Below are 19,624 nucleotides of genomic sequence, written 5' to 3' on the forward strand. Positions count from 1 at the left end.
TACGTAGGTACTTTACTGGTCGTGGTTATTTTATGAACTAACCTAATTAGTTTAAACCTTATGTGGTAACTTGGGTAATACCTAAATGATAATTCGTTTATTGAAACTTCTTTATCGGAGTTGGAAAAAAATTAGTGTCAGTAACATTTTTTCGTTACTCGTGACATTTTTCCATTGGTACGCGCCATCTTTTTCTTATCCCGACCACGCGTGATTCGACGATTTTTTCGTATTTCTGTATAGACTTAGATTGTATAGATATTAAATTATTTTTTGAAAAATAAGGTCATAAAGAAGTTTCACTTCTTACGTGTATATACGCACACAATTTTTTTATTATTAAATAGGTTACACTAAACTTGCGTGTAACAAATAAAATTAATATGTACCTAATTCAAAAATTTGTTTCGTGCGTTTATGCTAAAATAAATTACCTTTAATGTAATTTTTTAGAACGACTAACGATCAGTAATAAAAATACCTAGGAGCCTAGGAGGTACTTTAATAAACGAGAGTAGATTTCAAAGTTTTCAAATTTTAATTAAGAGATTTTTGTTTTTCCTGTTTTACGCACGAGTTAAATGCTCTCTAATTGCGATAAAATATTATGCCTTTATTTAAAGTCGTAGCAATTAAGCACAAATACGTAATTTAGGTAATTTGTGCGAAGGATAATGTCCTTTATTTAAGTTTAGGCCCCAAAATTATAATTTGCACTAAATAGTATTTAGGAATATAAAGCATTTGTCACTGCTATTGCTAAACTAAATTCGATTGTTGTGGTGGGATAATACTGTGTGGTTTAGCATTCTGAAGCGTCACAGTGGTTAAAGACAAGCCTCAAGTCTGATGGCATTTTTGAAATGCTTTATATTGTTACAAAAAATAAGGGTTGCCAATTTGAAAGATGTATGAATTGATTCTTATTATACTTAACTGATGAATAACTTACCTGTCAAGACCTTTTATAAAATAATAAGTACCATTTAACACTGTTATAATAAAATATCTCAACTAGCAAACTTGCATAGCATTAACTTAATCAACATTCACAAAACTAGTCGAGTAAAGATAAATAAAACTATGTCAAAAAACATTTTTTAAATAAATATCGTGTTCTCGTTATAGGTAAAGACGTCACAACAACTTTGTGTAGAAGTAAAGAAACCATGTTTAGGATATGCTGATACCTGCGACCTGGTCTTCCAAAACGGACCCAAACCTGTGCGACGATTCGCTCCACATGTCAGGTATTATTTTCAATTATAATTAACATACTAAATACTAATTTTATGACTGGTATGTAGATAGACAGGCAAAGATAACGATCATAAACTTTTAGGCGTTTAAGTTTTCGCTTTTTTTTTAATCAAAAATTGAAACTCTATTAATCTTATGGATCTTTATAGTGACAATGACTTAAACATGAACAATGCTTCTGAAAAAGTCTGCAATCCATTAACTTAAAGTGTTAACATTGAACTTGATTTTTTCTACTAGGTAAGTATAGCATTTTTTTAAATCTTGTTTAAAATATTCGTTACCTAAATAAAGATTTTTCTTTAGATGTGCTCTCATTTAAATTATTATAAATTGTAAAAAGCAATTAGATACATTTTATAAAGAAGAAGCGAAACGTAAGAAGGATTATAATTAAGAAGAAACGTTCCAAAATGGAGAAAAATATACAAAAGCGGCATCATCCAAACCTCAGCTGAATTATAATCATTAATAATAGCTGTTAATTAATATATAGCATGGAAATTAATAGACACGTCATAAACACGCAAATTGATGTTAATGATTGATTTTCAGAGAGCTGGCAGATTGGGCTCTGGCTGTAACACATCTGGGTGCTTGCTGTGTGTATGTTGTGGTCATATCGGAATCTTTTAAACAGGTACCTATTTATTCAAATTAAAATTATATTTATATGCCAGAATATAGGTGTTTTCTATTGCTTGTTTGCATCATCCTACTACTACTATCCATACTAATATTATAAATGCGAAAGTAACTCGGTCTGTCAGCTGTCTGTCTGTTACTCAATCACGCCAATTTGCATGAAATTTGGTATAGAGATATTTTCATACCCGAGAAAGGACATAGGCTATTTTTTATTGTGAAATATGTACCACGGGCGAAGCCGGGGCGAACCGCTAGTATCTTATATTTTTTATAATATATTTTGAGTATGTGATCTAATTAGCATGCATAGCAAGATGTAGATCCAATTACAGGCAAATACAACATGCATTTTTGAGTAGTTTCGAATTATAGTTCCTAATCGTGGTTTAAATTCTAATCAGAAAACATTATTCACATCAATAATACCTATAATATTATAATCTCAATAATTCCATATTTCCAGATATCCGACCAATACGGTGGCCCGGATTGGACCGTGTCTGTCTACTGCGCGCTCTGCCTTGTAGTCTTAGTACCACTAAACCAGATAACCAAGCTAAAATACCTGGTACCGTTCTCAGCGATTGCCAACTTCGTATGGCTGGCATCTATCTGTATATCAATATACTACTGCCTGCGGGATCCGCCTCCACTTTCGAGCAGGAATATGGCCACTTCTATAGCTGGATTACCGAATTTTATAAGGTAAATGTTTTATGAGTCTTGGATAGTTTTTTGATTTAACAGCAGCGGCAGTTTCAATAAGGAGAAGATAAGAATTTCATCGCCATAACATTAGCTGCTACATTCATAAAACGATTCTTAAAAAAAAACTTTATTGATTTTTTACTTCGAATAATTGAAAAGTTCACAGAAAGTTAACAATATACACCTATTTTTATTTATCTTCTTCACGTCCGTCTGTGTTAAATACATTTTTCACTGACTTAAAAAATGTATTTAACACTGAATTTATGTGTACATTTATTGAACTATCCATAACGATCTGCAGTCACATAATGGCACTTAAAAATTTCGCTCTGGCGTTGCGCCAAAGCATATCAGTTGGAAAGGTAAGCATTATTTTGCCAACTTATGGAGAAACTCGAAACCTCAAATTAAGAAAATGGGAATATTCAATGGAATGAAATATGAGTTTTAAACCAATACTTAACTAAAGGACCCAGAAAAAAAATAAAACAGAACTTTTCTAATATTTCATCAGGCTTCAGGATAGAAATCACACCAGATCCCAAACCAGATCCCACATCAATAATTCGTATGGTAATTATTAAATATTCACATTGTTCACTAAGTTACAAAAAAATAATATGCCAGAGATGGGACTTAAGGTTGGAATCTTAATACCAGTAAAATATAAACCTAATATTCAACTAAAAATATGGTAAAGACTGTAACTTTTGCTAAAATTGGCAAAATTCCAATGCAAATTCCATGGAATGAGGATGCTAATATGGAAACACTAAATAGTTGGGATATCTCGCTCGCAAGGAATGTCACTGGAAATGGAAGGAGCACCCACGTGTAGTGTGGTTACTACTAGAATTCATACTGATCTTCTGTTATACAGGGTGGCTCTGAAATACGTTGACAACTTATTTTACGATTTATTTTATTTTTCTTTTACACAGTATAACGGTGACTACTAAATAATAAAAATACAGTATTATTTTAATGTAAATATCTATTTATTTTCAAAATAACCACCTTTAGCTTTAATACAAAGGCTTATACGTTTTCTGAAGTTTTCGAGGATTTTCCGTAACTCCTCTTCAGATATTTTGTCCCACTCACAAGTAAGTGTTGCCTTCATCGCGTCTACACTTCTGTGTGCAGTTGCACAGGCCCTCGCCTCTAGAATTGATCATACGCTGAAATCCATTTGATTAAGATCTGGTGAAAATGGAGGCCATTCCTTGGAACTTATGAACTCTGGGAAATGGTCCATACATCACTACTGCACATTTGAGGCCCTGTGAGATGGAGCATAGTCCTGTTGAAAAGTCCACGGTTGGTCACCGAAGTGCTGCTGGCTTCAAGGAAGAACTACACTCTCCAAAATATCGCGTCGGTATATTTTATTTTATTATTTTCACACCTTTTTTTACGAAAACGAGAGGAGTTTTTTGTTGAAACGAGTTGCCTTTTGAGCAAATGCCACGCCAAACCATGACTGAATCCGGTTTTTGCCGAAGGGGGATAATTGCTGTGGCTCCACGGCGACTAGAAGAGTAAACTCTGTCGTTTTGGCGGTTATGAGATTGCTCAATTTGAAAAAAAATTCATCTGAGAAAAAAATATTTTTCCACGCTTCACCAGCGGAACGCGCTTTCAGTAAGCGACATCTTTCAAGGCGTATTTTTTTATCTTTATCATCCAACCGCTGTGCTTTTCGCAGCTTGTATGCTGTTAACTTGAGCTCATTTTTAACAACTCGTTGTAACGTTGAATGACTTACAACTAAGTCTCGAGCCATTTTTCTTACCTCGGCTTGTGAATTGCGGGTCAATCTTTGTTTGACGATATGTCGAAGTCTAGGCGTCCTCCCAGTTATTTTTCTGCCTCTTCCCAGATGGTCACCGAGATGGCCAAGCTCATCGAAGCGTTTAATAGCAGAAGAAAATAACTGCCAACTGATACCGAGAAGTCGCACTACCTTGCACTGCCGCTTACCAGCCTCATATAAGGATACTATTGCACCTCGTTGAGCAGACATAGTAAAAATGACTAATTTTAAATTTATTCTTTTCACAAATAACGTTAAGTTGGCGCCAAAACATGTGAAAATAATAATTAAAAAACAATAGCAACGCAGCATGTACCATTTTTGAAATTTATTATTTTGAAATTTGTCAACGTAATTTAGAACCACCCTGTAAATATAAAAGGATTTTTTCTTCTGCCTTTTTAGCTACTGTTTTTCCAGATTAATATGACCATACATTCGTAAATTCTATAGCATTTAAACACAGATGTCAGAAGTGAAACTTATGGCAAGATTCAAAGATAACAAAACCGTCGCTTTACTCCATGACGTGACGGTATTACCATGACGTGACCTTGAACTTTTGCACTGAACACGCCTAAACTTCAAAAACATTTCAGATAAAATGTTCAAATTATTTTTAGCAGTGGCGATTTGATTTGGTCTTTCTTTGATCAACAATAATGAGATCAAACATCAATAAAATTAAAAGACCTTTCTGAGAAACAAGGAATAACGTTTCCTTTAATATTTCAGGAATTTATATGAATATTTCTTTGGTCGGATTATATTAGGAACGCCGATGGAGTTAATAAAATCATCTCACTTCTAAATTTTCCCGCTAAGTAAATTTGTCTCGATATTAAAACCGATATTATTAAATCTATATATATAAAACTCAAAGGTGACTGATATAGTGATCTATCAACGCACAGCCCAAACCACTGGACGTATCGGGCTGAAATTTGGCATGCAGGTAGATGTCATAACGTAGGCGTCCCCTAAGAAAGGATTTCCCGAAATTCTTGCGTGAACGGGGAAAAACGGGGATGCACGTACAAAGTCGTGGGCGGAAGCTAGTTATTAATATAACTGAGAGGAATAAAAGCAGAATATTACTATTTTGCCGTCACATTTACTATAAAAATAGTATAAACATATAAATACAAATTGTCATATCCTACTTCTTACTAATATATTAATAAACGATAAAGTTTATAAGAATTTATGTACATACATTCACAATATGTTTGTTACGCTTTCGTGCGAAAACCACTGAACAGATTTTTAACGATATGTACTTGACAATGATGTAGCATATAACACATAATAATGCCCAGCTGTTACTATATTCATTTTTACAAATCACACAATTTTCCACAGCACATGTCTCTTCGCGATGGAAGGTATCGGCGTGGTGATGCCCATAGAGAACGAGATGACGAAGCCCCAACAGTTCCTGGGCTGTCCTGGTGTGTTGAACATTGCCATGAGTGCTGTGGTAGCATTGTATGCGTTTGTTGGTTTCTGCGGCTATCTGAGCTTTGGAGAGACGGTCAGAGGAAGTTTGACGTTGAATCTGCCTCAGGATGAAATGTAAGTTTAGAGTTAATTGACTCTGGTTTGTTTTTAAATTTGTTATATTAATATTATAACCACTGTTAAAGCTTTTACCTACTGAATATTATACTTAATTGCATCAGGCAACGTCCAATCGTTGCTAAATATTATTAAACTTAGTGAACATTTTTTTTATTATGATTTATAATCGAAATATTTTAATAAATTTTCATTTTTCAATTTTCATAAATTGCTATTTAAACTTAACAAATATTAATTTCAATTTTCAGTCATACCAATGTTTCATTTATAAAACTCTACAATCAAACTCGAACATATTCATTAGACTTCCTTTACCATCTCTTTTAAATCATAAAAATACACAAACCATTGTAAATTACAGTTTAGCACAAGCAGCCAAGCTCCTGGTAGCACTCGTGATGATCCTGTCATACGCGCTGATCTTCTACGTGCCGGTCGACGTGGCGTGGCGTCGGATCAGCGACAAGATCCCCGCTAGAGGGCACCGCTGGGGCCTCGCGGGACTACGACTGGCGGGGACTTTGTTGACAGGTACATAAAGACTACAATCGCTTAGCTAACTATATTATATTTCTAACCAATGACCTATTATACTAGTAGACGCGGCATACGCCAACATCATTGCACTAAAAAACAGCGTAATTAATACATACCTACTGACTAACGCATTATCACCATTACAGTTTTTCTCTCTTTCACTCTCACGCACGAGATATAATACATGTCTCACTCATGTACTTCGTAATAACAACTGCCGATTAAAATATAAAAAGAACGTCCAGCCACGACGCTGAATGGTGCGTGACTAAGTGAAACTCGGGCACTTAGCTGAGTTTTTTCTTGCCAAAATAGAGAGCGGGTAACGTATCTAGCTCTTTTATATATCATAGTTTCTAACTAATTCAGTATTTGAAGATAAGATATTATAGTTTGTTAGATTTATAACACAGAAGAAAGATACAGGCACAGATATATACACTATACTAGCTACGTATATACTAATATAGCTAGGTACAGGCTGCACATCGTCACAATCTGTTTAAAATATTATAAAACTCAAACATTCAAACTCAAACATTCATTTATTCAATTAGACTACTATTTAGTAGCACTTTCGAATCGTCATTACATAATTATTTTAACATTTACCACCGATTCGGAAAGCAGTGATCTATGGAGAAGAATCGGCAAGAAACTCCATAGTTGCTCTTTTAAAATCATGTAAATATTACAATATATGAAACTTATATCTAACTACATAATATGCCAATGAACTGTCTTGTGGTTTTTACGCGACAACCCTCCATGGGTTTTTATCGTCCATATATTCCTGAATACTGTAGTACGCTCTCTGAACTAATACATTTTTTATATAAGTTTTAAATTTAGAACTACTAAACTCTTTAATATTGTGAGGAATTCTATTGTAAAAGCGTATACCTTGACCCATAAATGAATTTTTAACTTTAGCTAATCGGAAAAATGGCATTTCAATTCTATTCCTGTTCCTTGTGCCATAATCGTGTCTATCTCCTACTCTTGTGTGTAAGTCGGAGCTTTTGTGTACATGCAAAATATTATTAAATATATACTGTGATGGTACAGTAAGGATACCAGTATTCTTAAAATGATCTCTTAGTGAATCCCGAGCACGTAAATTATATATAGAGCGAATGGCTCTTTTCTGTAAGATAAATATAGTTTCTATATCTGCAGCCCTGCCCCACAGTAGAATTCCATAGGACATAATGCTATGAAAGTAGCTGAAATAAACCAGTCTAGCCGTATCTTCATCGGTGAGTTGCCTTATTTTTCGGACTGCATATGCAGCTGAACTGAGCTTACCTGCAGCGGTGTTGACATGGGCTCCCCACTGTAGTTTCTCGTCCAATGTTAACCCTAGAAATACAGTAGACTCAGTAGGATGCAATACCTCCCCGTTCAAGGTAATATCTCTGTTCAACCTTTTTACGTTAGGAAGTAGAAATTCAACACAAGTGGTTTTTTTGGCATTTAATAATAAATTATTGGCATTAAACCATTCAGATATGTGTAAAAGAGCACTGTTCACTTCGTCAACATTTGGGTCATGCCTATCCACATTAAAAATTAATGAGGTATCATCTGCAAACAGAACTATTTCACACCTATCCTGCAAATAATAGGGAAGATCATTGATATATACCAAGAACAAGAAGGGACCTAAAATTGACCCCTGTGGAACACCAATGTTAATTGACGCACCGCTAGAACGTTCTCCATTAACAACTACAGTCTGTATCCTATCATGCAGGTATGACGCTATGAGGTTCTGTGCTTTTCCTTTAATTCCATAGTGATTAAGTTTACGTAACAAAGTACAATGTTCAACGCAGTCAAATGCCTTGGAGAGGTCACAAAATATCCCCAGAGCATTTTTTGAGTTTTCCCATGCTTTATATATATGTGTTAGAAGTGCAACCCCAGCATCTGTGGTTGAGCGCCCCTTTGTGAAACCAAACTGTTTGGTGTGCAGTAAATCATTAGATGCAAAATGACTACTCAGTTGGTTTAATATTAACTTCTCGAATACCTTACTTAATGTTGGTAAAATAGAGATAGGTCTATAATTGTTACAGTCTTCTTGATCGCCCTTCTTAAATAGAGGTATAACTTTACTAAGCTTTAGTAAATTAGGAAATGTACCATAGTCACAACACTTATTAAATATAAAAGCTAAATTTTTCGCAATATTTTCTATGATATTATTAACTAAATTTACGGACATTCCCCAAAGATCACAAGTATTTTTTAGATTAAGCGTCTTAAAGGCAGTAACAATATCACTAGCAGTTACGTGTCGTAATTCAAATAATGTACTGCACCCCGCAACATGGTCCCTCAAAAAGGTTTCTGCAAGTGCTGAAGACGAATTTAAACTATTAGTAATAGTAACAGGGACACTACTGAAGAATTCTTCAAAAGCAAGAGCAACATCAGCACTTTTGTCAATAACCCTGTCATTATTTACAAGTTTTATAGTATTACTTGATTTGCTTTTACCCATTTCACCATTAATAATAGACCAAACTGTTTTAACTTTATTATCCGATTCGCGTATTTTATCTCTGATATACAATCGCTTCGCAGTAAAACAAACAATTTTAAAAGTTTTTGAGTAATTTCTAACATAACTAAGAAAAGATGGGTCTTTATTATATTGCTTCATACCATATAACTCATAAAGAACGATCCTACACCTATGTATGCTAGGTGTCGCCCATTTACTAAATGGTAAATCCTTGGTAATATTTAAAGATTTAACTTTAAATATTTTTTCAAATTCATTATGAACTCAATTGAAAAGATTTTTAAACATTTCACAAGGATTATTATTACAGGATTGATCATTCAGTACGGGCAGGTTTTTATTAATATTATCTCTAAATTTATTAATGCCTTTTTTACTTATAGGCCTAACATTAATTCTTTTAAATTCAGGTAAGCAATCCCATTCAAAAACTACTTTCTGGCCACAGTGATCCGAAGTGAGTGTATTGAGAATATTTTTCTCTAAACAGAAGCAGTCGCAGTATATATTATCAATACAGGTTGCAGAAGTAGGTGTAATTCGTGTGGGTTCATTAAAAAGTTATTATATCTGCACAGTACGCGGTAATCGTGGAAAAGTTTAATGGCAAGAGTTTTAGACCTGAAGGGAGATGTAGGTTTCTAATTTCTCAAGTGTATTTTAAAGCATACAATTGCCTACTTTGTAAAAAAACAGATTCTTAATTTGATATTATAAAACTCTGTAGAATAATTTCTTTCTCGTCATAATAAAAGAATAAATATTAAACTTTATGTTAGATATATATTACAAGTTAAGAATTTTTATTAAATACTTGAAAATATTTTACAAGTCTTTGAAACTTTACTAGGAGATATTCTGTTCAATTAGGTCACATTCAATTACTTAATTCTTTCACGCTCTATGAACTTTCAAATCGTGTTAGATGCTTGACATAATAATGGTGAGATGATATGAACACAACTTTAAACATTTTAATAACATTATACTTACGAAACAAATTTACTTAGGGACTTATATTTTTGTTATCAAATATCAACTTATAATAATTTGACTATAATATGGAGATACTTTAGTATCATGATTTTAGTTTTAGTGAGGGTCTCGTACTCAAACATTTATTATTTAACTAATCTTCTTATGAAAGCGCTTCTGATTCCTAAAATACCGGACGGAAGTATTAAGACATCAACAAATTTCACTGTACAATGCATTTGAACTAAAAATTAACTTCTCTTACAGTTGGCCTAGCATGCGCGATACCTCGGCTTGAGCTTTTCATGGAATTAGTCGGGGCAGTCTGCCTCTCCTGCCTCGGCCTGTCTCTGCCCGCGATCACAGAAACCGTCTTCCGATGGGGCAAGGACACAGGACCGTTCCACATCATTGTAATAAAGAACGCAATCATAGTAATATTTTCGCTAGTGGCTATGGTCTCTGGCGTGGCGTTTTCTATCAAATCTATGATAGACAACCTGTGATATTTAGTTATAAGTTTGACTGTAATGTAAATATAACTTTTAATATACTGATTATGACGTTATTTTGTTTTATTTTATACTTCGGATTTATAAGTGGTTAAATATATCATTTACAAAATGAGTATCCAAGAAAAGAATATATCTTCTACATTAATTACTAATAGTAGACATATTTTAAAAATGTTTAATCGCAACCGAATATAACCTTTCATATTATAAAAGTATTTGAGATGATGGATATTGGTAACTGTAATATTTATGTAAGTACCTATTCAAAAGTAATCCGAGAGTTCAGTCATCAGGAAAATCATGTAATATTAATATTACTAATTACCAAGAACATCTTAACGAAATTCGTGGTAAAATAAATATTAATCTTGGTAAAATTATATACGAGTGCTTCTTGTCGCTTCCGGGTATAGGAAAATGGGGATAATAGCTGTCAAACATAGAACTCGTATAGGTACTCAAATGACAATCAAACTCATATTATGAGAGAATTCCTGCTAACAATATAAGACAAGACTTAGTTCTAAAGACACAGACTTTATGAGAAAGCAGTTGGTCGCATCTACTTCTAAACTATTCAACTAGTGTTGGAATGTAGCTTAATGGAAGTGCAAGAGGACAATCCCAAGCGGCAATGCAACACACCAAGTAGTCTTCATGATGAATTAATTGAATGTGGACAGTTAAGTGGCTCTATAAACTTTAAAAAAATCAATTTCTCTTCGCATAAGAAGTTAAAAAAATATCTTAGATTAAGTAAGTTCATCAAGCGCACGCAATCTATTGTTAGAAAGAGTTCTTTAAAAAATATAGTTCAACTAGAGAAAGACAACAAAAACCTTGTTCAGGAGTTAGATAAATATCATAGGGATCTAGAATATTATAAAATCTTGTATGATGTAGAAACAACTGAACTTAGGGAGAAGATAGACTCCTTAAGTCAAATGTTAAATGATGTGAACCAGAAATACTCTTCTGCCCAAATGCAAATTAACGAGCATATACAAGAGGCAGATTATCTTATTAAGTTGAGCAATGACAATATGGATCGTTTTGAGTCGCTGACCAATAAATATGTATGTCAGTGTTCAAACAGTGACAATGAGCAACCGTCGCCCCATAAGTCTGACTACACAGACATACATAGTGTTAAACCCACTACCACAATTCAAACCAGTAATACTAAATACCTTTCAAAGCAGGAAATTATTGTGTTGTCGGATAATATTGGTCAGGGATTTGGCGCTATGCTTAACAACTTAGGGCTTAAAGTTACTAATGTTTGTACGCCTAACAGTTCATTTAAATATATAATCAAATCACTGGATCATTTCAGCTTTAATAAGAATAATATTGTAATTATATTATATGGGGACAGTTTAAATATAAATAATAAGGATATTGATGTAGGATTTAAAAAAATGTTAGATATTAGTAGTAAGACCAAATGTAAATTTATGTTGTGTACATTGCCATACCTACCTGGTTTAACACAGGAACAAAATAGATTAATTCATAATATGAATTTAAAATTGTATAACCTAACAAATCATCATCGTGATGCATTTATTTACTTTGACATTAACTTATGTATTAAATCTTTTACTTTGACAAGGAATACAGTGTATCTGCCATCTAGATATAAGCGTGAACTTGCTATGTTAATAGCATATAATATTAACCAGTCTGGTACATGTTTGGTATCAGACTATCAATCTACTATAATTTTATGTAGTAGTAATTATATTATACATCAACCTACGTTAAGTGTTGACAGACAATCTAGCCCTAAGCTAGATTTAAACTAGTATATAAGACAACAGCTAAGCAGTCTTTTTCCATTGTGCATCAAAATATTCAAGGCTTGGCTAGCAAATTGTTAGAAATAGAATTGTTTCTGAATGATAACAATATTAAAATATTTTGTGTAACAGAACATTGGCTTAAACAATGTCAGTCGTTAGTACTTAAATATTGAAAATTACAAATTAAAAAGTATATACTTTAGGATGCAGGCTATTCACGGAGGTTCTGTTATTTTTGTACATGATAGTGTAAAATGTAAAGAACGAACTGACATTGTTAGTCTTTCTGTAGAACGGACCATTGAACTGTCCTGTGTGGAGCTGGAGCGTTATATTATTGTTTGCGTTTATAGACCCCCTTCCAGTGACTATAATATGTTTGAGAAAGTCATGGAAGAAATATTAAAGCGTCTAAGCAGGAGTAAAAAAAAAGTTATAGTATGTGGTGATTTTAATATTGATTTACTTTTACAAACACAAACGGCTACACGAATTGTTAATTTATTTCAGTCTTTTAATCTATATAAACTTTTTAACGAACCCACACGAATTACACCTACTTCTGCAACCTGTATTGATAATATATACTGTGACTGCATCTGTTTAGAGAAAAATATTCTCAATACATTGACTTCGGATCACTGCGGCCAGAAAGTAGTTTTTGAATGGGATTGCATACCTACATTTAAAAGGATTAATGTTAGGCCTATAACTAAAAAAGGCATTAATAAATTTAGGAATAATATTAATAAAAACCTGCCCGTACTAAATGATCAATCCTTTCCTAATAGTCCTTGTGAAATGTTTAAAAATCTTTTTAATTTAGTACATAATGAATTTGAAAAAATATTTAAAGTTAAATCTTTAAATATTACCAAGGATTTACCATTTAGTAAATGGGCGACAGCTAGTATACATAGGTGCAGGAACATTCTTTATGAATTATATGGTATGAAGCAATATAATAAAGACCCATCTTTTCTTAGTTATGTTAGAAATTACTCAAAAATTTTTAAAAAAGTTTGTTTTACTGCAAAGCGTTTGTATATCAAAGAAAAAATACGCGACTCTGATAATAAAGTTAAAACAGTCTGGTCTATTATTAATGGTGAAATGGGTAAAAGCAAATCAAGTAATACCATAAAAATTGTAAATAATGACAGGGTTATTGACAAAAGTGCTGATGTTGCGCTTGCTTTTGAAGAATTCTTCAGTAGTGTCCCTGCTACTATTACTAATAGTTTAAATTCGTCTTCAGCACTTGCAGAAACCTTTTTGAGGGACTATGTTGCGGGGTGCAGTACATTATTTGAATTACGACACGTAACTGCTAGTGATATTGTTACTGCCTTTAAGACGCTTAATCTAAAAAATACTTGTGATCTTTGGGGAATGTCCGTAAATTTAGTTAATAATATAATAGAAAATATTGCGAAAAATTTAGCTTTCATATTTAATAAGTGTTGTGACTATGGTACATTTCCTAATTAACTAAAGCTTAGTAAAGTTATACCTCTATTTAAGAAGGGCGATCAAGAAGACTGTAACAATTATAGACCTATCTCTATTTTACCAACATTAAGTAAGGTATTCGAGAAGTTAATATTAAACCAATTGAGTAGTCATTTTGCATCTAATAATTTACTGCACACCAAACAGTTTGGTTTCACAAAGGGGCGCTCAACCACAGATGCTGGAGTTGCACTTCTAACACATATTTATAAAGCATGGGAAAACTCAAAAAATGCTCTGGGGATATTTTGTGACCTCTCCAAGGCATTTGACTGCGTTGAACATTGTACTTTGTTACGTAAACTTAATCACTATGGAATTACAGGAAAAGTCCAGAACCTCATAGCGTCATACCTGCATGATAGGATACAGACTGTAGTTGTTAATGGAGAACGTTCTAGCGGTGCGTCAATTAACATTGGTGTTCCACAGGGGTCCATTTTAGGTCCCTTCTTGTTCTTGGTATATATCAATGATCTTCCCTATTATTTGCAGGATAGGTGTGAAATAGTTCTGTTTGCAGATGATACCTCATTAATTTTTAATGTGGATAGGCATGACCCAAATGTTGACGAAGTGAACAGTGCTCTTTTACACATATCTGAATGGTTTACTACCAATAATTTATTATTAAATGCCAAAAAAACCACTTGTGTTGAATTTTTACTTCCTAATGTAAAAAAGTTGAACAGAGATATTACCTTGAACGGGGAGGTATTGCATCCTACTGAGTCTACTGTATTTCTAGGGTTAACATTGGATGAGAAACTACAGTGGGGAGCCCATGTCAACACCGCTGCAGGTAAGCTCAGTTCAGCTGCATATGCAGTCCGAAAAATAAGGCATCTCACCGATGAAGATACGGCTAGATTGGTTTATTTCAGCTACTTTCATAGCATTATGTCGTATGGAATTCTACTGTGGGGCAAGGCTGCAGATATAGAAACTATATTTATCTTACAGAAAAGAGCCATTCGCTCTATATATAATTTACGTGCTCGGGACTCACTAAGAGATCATTTTAAGAATACTGGTATCCTTACTGTACCATCACAGTATATATTTAATAATATTTTGCATGTTCACAAAAACGCCGACTTACACACAAGATAGACACGATTATGGCACAAGGAACAGGAATAGAATTGAAATGCCATTTTTCCGATTAGCTAAAGTTAAAAATTCGTTTATGGGTCAAGGTATACGCTTATACAATAGAATTCCTCTCAATATTAAAGAGTTTAGTAGTTCTAAATTTAAAACTTATATAAAAAATGTACTAGTTCAGAGAGCGTACTACAGTATTCAGGAATATATGGACGATAAAGACCCATGGAGGGTTGTCGCGTAAAAACCACAGGACAGTTCTTTGGCATATTATGATATATTATGTATAAGTTAGATATAAGTTACATATTATGTAATATTGACATGATTTTAAAAGAGCAACTATGGAGTTTCTTGCCGATTCTTCTCCATAGATACTGCTTTCCGAATCGGTGGTAAATGTTAAAAATACTTATGTAATGACGATTCGAAAGTGCTACTAAATAGTAGTCTAATTGAATAAATGAATGTTTGAGTTTGAGTTTGAGTTTAGTGACATATGATAAAAAAGTATCTAAATGATATCTAATAACCGTACAATACGTTTCCAAGATATTAATTAAGTTATACCTAGATATATTTTGCAAGGAATATTTACAATAATACATGCCTTACAATGGAAACAGATGGCCTTAGTGCAAATCATGCCGAAACATACATTTTTAAACTTGCGTAATGACCGTATAAAAAAGCATAGGTAATAATTATTCTCGATATTAGTTATTTTTTAAGTTAAATTAATAAGATTTCTTCTGGTTATTTTTTATGTTTAGGCCTTTACGAATACTTAGGTATCTATAATTATTATTAAGCGCTTAGAGTCGACGATTTTTGATAAAATAATTATTGATTAAATTTTGTACATACGTATTTTAGGGGTACATACGTACGTTATCTATAGTATTCTTCTTTCAAACATACTTTTTATTTTTATTATTTCAAGACTATTTTTTAAGATTTAACTAGGTCAATTTTTAAAGTTATTGCAAACAAATCTTGCAATGTTAATAATATCACAAATTTTCAAATTTCAAAGTTTCCAAGCAAGCAGAAATATATCAAAAGTAAATTTTCATTTTCATTAATAATTTTACTGCAAAAGTAATCAAAAGGTAATAATGCGCCATACTACCTTTTAAGATGACCTCTGTAAACCCTTATGTTATGGTTATTTTTTAAAGAACAAAAACATCTTCAAGCGTATTGTATTATTCACATTTCCCATTCATATAAAATTAGGAATTTAGGTATAATACAACAAAAAACTGATAAATTTTATACAGTAGAACTCCGTTAAGTCGAACCTCGATAAGTCAAAAACCTCCAAATCTCGAAAAAATGTTTTGTTCCCTTCCCAACAAACACCAAAACCTCCATTACTTGAAATCTCTACCCTCTGTTAGTCGAAATAATCACAGAGTCCCTCCAAGCCATTTTGGTACATATTTTCACTCTATAACTCGAAAAATTAAATTTGACCTCTGTATCTCGACCATAGCAACATAGACATAGTTTTTTTTTTTACCTCTATTGTTTGAACAAAAATAAATCTATGACTCACGTAAACACATGTTTGCTTGATTGATGTCAGGTGTTCAATTTTGATTTTGTGAATTCAAAATTTATAAGAACAAACCTCAAACTCTTTATGTCGAATCAAAATCCGCCATAAGTTGAAAACTCTATAACTCGAATTTTTTGGCGTCTCCCTTGATATTCGACTTATAGAGGTTCTACTGTACAAAGTGTAAACATGTGTTTAAAATGACTGTGCCAGGATTAACTATAGGCTGTGTTAATAAAAAAAAATGTTAAACAATGCAATTTCTCGAGATTCACATTACTTTTATATTTGCATACCCAAAATTTAGTAACATGAACTTTTTTTAAACCTGAAGATATTTTGAAGTAACGAAAATATACAAAAAATATTAGACTACAAGCCCGCATAGGAAAAAAATATGGGTCAAATGAACCACCAGGGGACATATCTAGAACGATAGAAGAGCATAAAATAATAAGATTCATCACTATGCCGTCACTTGTAAGCTGTCCAACTGAGTGCAGATGAGAATTGAAAAGTACAGGTAGACTCGGTAAATTTTGGTCATATATTTTTGTACGGCATTATTAACCATCGATAGATCCATTAAAAATAATAAGAAACCGCTCAGTGCCGTACAAAAATGGTGGTCCACAAAGTCGGAATTTTTATTTAAATTCCGAGAGTTACCGAGGGTAAATTTGGTCATTTGACCATGTACGGCATCTGTGTCATACTTGCATACAGTGGCCTATACTGCTTTTAATCCATTATTCCGCAACGCCGTACAAAAATCATGGGGACAAGGGGAAAAAATCGAGAGTTGCAATCCCCTCTCTTTCCCCAGTCCAGGGGGTCATTTGACTAAGTACGGCTTCGGTTCCAAAACATTATCTAGCACTCAAAAGTACTATTAAAAGCAATGCCGTCAAAAAATAATTGTTCTTTTAAATGTATACCAATAATCATCTTAATTTCATCGAATTCTTGATATAAAGAGCTGTAAGGTCATTTGACCCTGTACGGGAACTTTTTTTTTAACATGATATTGTAAAATTCAATTGTTGTATAGTATTGCCGTTCAAAAGAAACCGTTCTAAAAAAAGTTATAGAGAAATGCAAAAACAGAAATTTTGTAAAAGTTTAAACATCGTAGATTAATGAAATATAATAGTTTTCTACACTTTATTCGTTGTTTTAAATAGTATTAACATAGATAAATTAGGAAAAAACGATGCCGTACATTTTTGTGCAGACCACATCTTTTAGGCTGATGAAAGCGACGAAAGCTACAATTTTAAGGGTGCTTTATGGCCATTAGATACAGTACGGCATTAAAATATTTTTACCCAACTACGGCAAAGCAAAAGGAGGGTTATGATTTTGACAGGTCATGTATGTATGTTCATCTATACCCTCGTAACTTCTAAACTACTTATCAGAATTCGACAAATGACATATCATTAGAAGCGTCCGAATTGTTCACTGGATAACCAGCGACCAGCTAGCTAAAGGCTATATGGGGTTTCACAAAATCTAATGTGGCGCCCTCTAGCGGACAAAACATACAGAGTAAAAAATAAAGTTAAGATAAATATACCGTGTTTGGTATCATTTGAAAGCGCTTTACTTGTACATTTTAAATATGTATATATTACTAGCATTTGCTTGTGACTTTACCTGTATTCATGGGCTGATTGCATATAATTCACATCTTTTCGTTCATAGCTTCTTTATTAGTTCATCAATTTAACGGAGTCCATTCCACCTGACTGGTGATAATTAACCACCTCGAGCTTCTTAATATTAATGTATATTTATATTTTATTATCAAAATATAAAGCAAACATTTCGATATATGGATTTTTTTCTTTTTCAGATTTTTCCCCTTTGAACCAACGAAAATGTACGGCACATGAAAAAATATTATCTATGCATAAAATACTTTAAAAATAAATTTATTTCGTGTTGTGTCAAATAACCCCCTGGAGTGGGGAAAGAGAGGGGATTACAAAACTCGATTTTTTCCCCTTGTCCCCATGATTTTTGTACGGCGTTGCGGAATAATAGATTAAAAGCAGTATAGGCATAGTATGACACAGATGCCGTACATGGTCAAATGACCAAATTTACCCCCGGTAACTCTCGGAAATTATATAAAAATTCCGACTTTGTGGACCACCATTTTTGTACGGCACTGAGCGGTTTCTTATTATTTTTAATGGATCTATCGATGGTTAAGAATGCCGTACAAAAATATATGACCAAAATTTACCGAGTCTACCTGTACTTTTCAATTCTCATCTGCACTCAGTTGGACAGCTTACAAGTGACGGCATAGTGATGAATCTTATTATTTTATGCTCTTCTATCGTTCTAGATATGTCCCCTGGTGGTTCATTTGACCCATATTTTTTTCCTATGCGGGCTTGTAGTCTAATTATTAAGTCATTCTCATCGTGAAAATTACGTGCCACCCACACCTTTCAAACATCTAACAAAGATAATGATTCTATCTTGAATAAGTAATTCCCTAAAATCAAGTTTCCAATATTTTAAGTAGGAATAATTTTGGGATATAGTCGGAGAGGTTGCTGGTGATAAATCTTATTATTCAGAAAACCTAACCCAACGATAGTTTACCATAATCCACAATATAAAAGAGAAAAAGGGAAGTCTTATGCATGTAAAATAATATATCTTATATAAATCTCATACTTATGTAAGAAAGATAAATTTAACAAAATGAGACCGCAACTTACGTAGTTAGCAACTGCGTACTAAGTAATCTATGCCACAACATCATAAAACTACAGGTGTAACTTGAAATCGCAACCATAATATTGCGATCAATAAGCACTGCACCGAAGTAATGCTTACAAAAATTTAATTAATGAATTGATATTTCAAAGATTTTCTGAAGTTATAACAAATCTTTTCGCCAGATCTCTGCTTATTCGGGTAAGAAGGTATTTTATTGGTTTATGCTGAACAAACATTTACAGAGTTAATTAGATTATCATCTATAGTTAGATTCATTAAGTTTATGTCGTAGATTTTAAAACAATAACTAATAAAACG

At 33.0% G+C, this 19,624-nt stretch overlaps 1 protein-coding gene across 3 annotated transcripts in view; it reads left to right on the forward strand.

Moving 5' to 3' along the window:
• Positions 1–10,627, forward strand: part of LOC123691805 (proton-coupled amino acid transporter-like protein CG1139) — a 37,255-nt gene extending 26,628 nt beyond the window's left edge. For all 3 annotated transcript variants that reach the window (XM_045636366.1, XM_045636368.1, XM_045636369.1), the window contains exons 5-10: positions 1,129–1,250; positions 1,816–1,900; positions 2,372–2,613; positions 5,798–6,010; positions 6,378–6,547; positions 10,329–10,627. In XM_045636366.1, coding sequence (XP_045492322.1) covers positions 1,129–1,250; positions 1,816–1,900; positions 2,372–2,613; positions 5,798–6,010; positions 6,378–6,547; positions 10,329–10,567 — 1,071 coding nt within the window. In that variant the 3' untranslated portion in view covers positions 10,568–10,627. The remainder of the gene's footprint in view (positions 1–1,128; positions 1,251–1,815; positions 1,901–2,371; positions 2,614–5,797; positions 6,011–6,377; positions 6,548–10,328) is intronic.
• Positions 10,628–19,624: the final 8,997 nt, after the last annotated feature.

Source organism: Colias croceus, chromosome 5 (assembly GCF_905220415.1).
Source record: "Colias croceus chromosome 5, ilColCroc2.1".
NCBI lineage: Eukaryota > Metazoa > Arthropoda > Insecta > Lepidoptera > Pieridae > Colias > Colias croceus.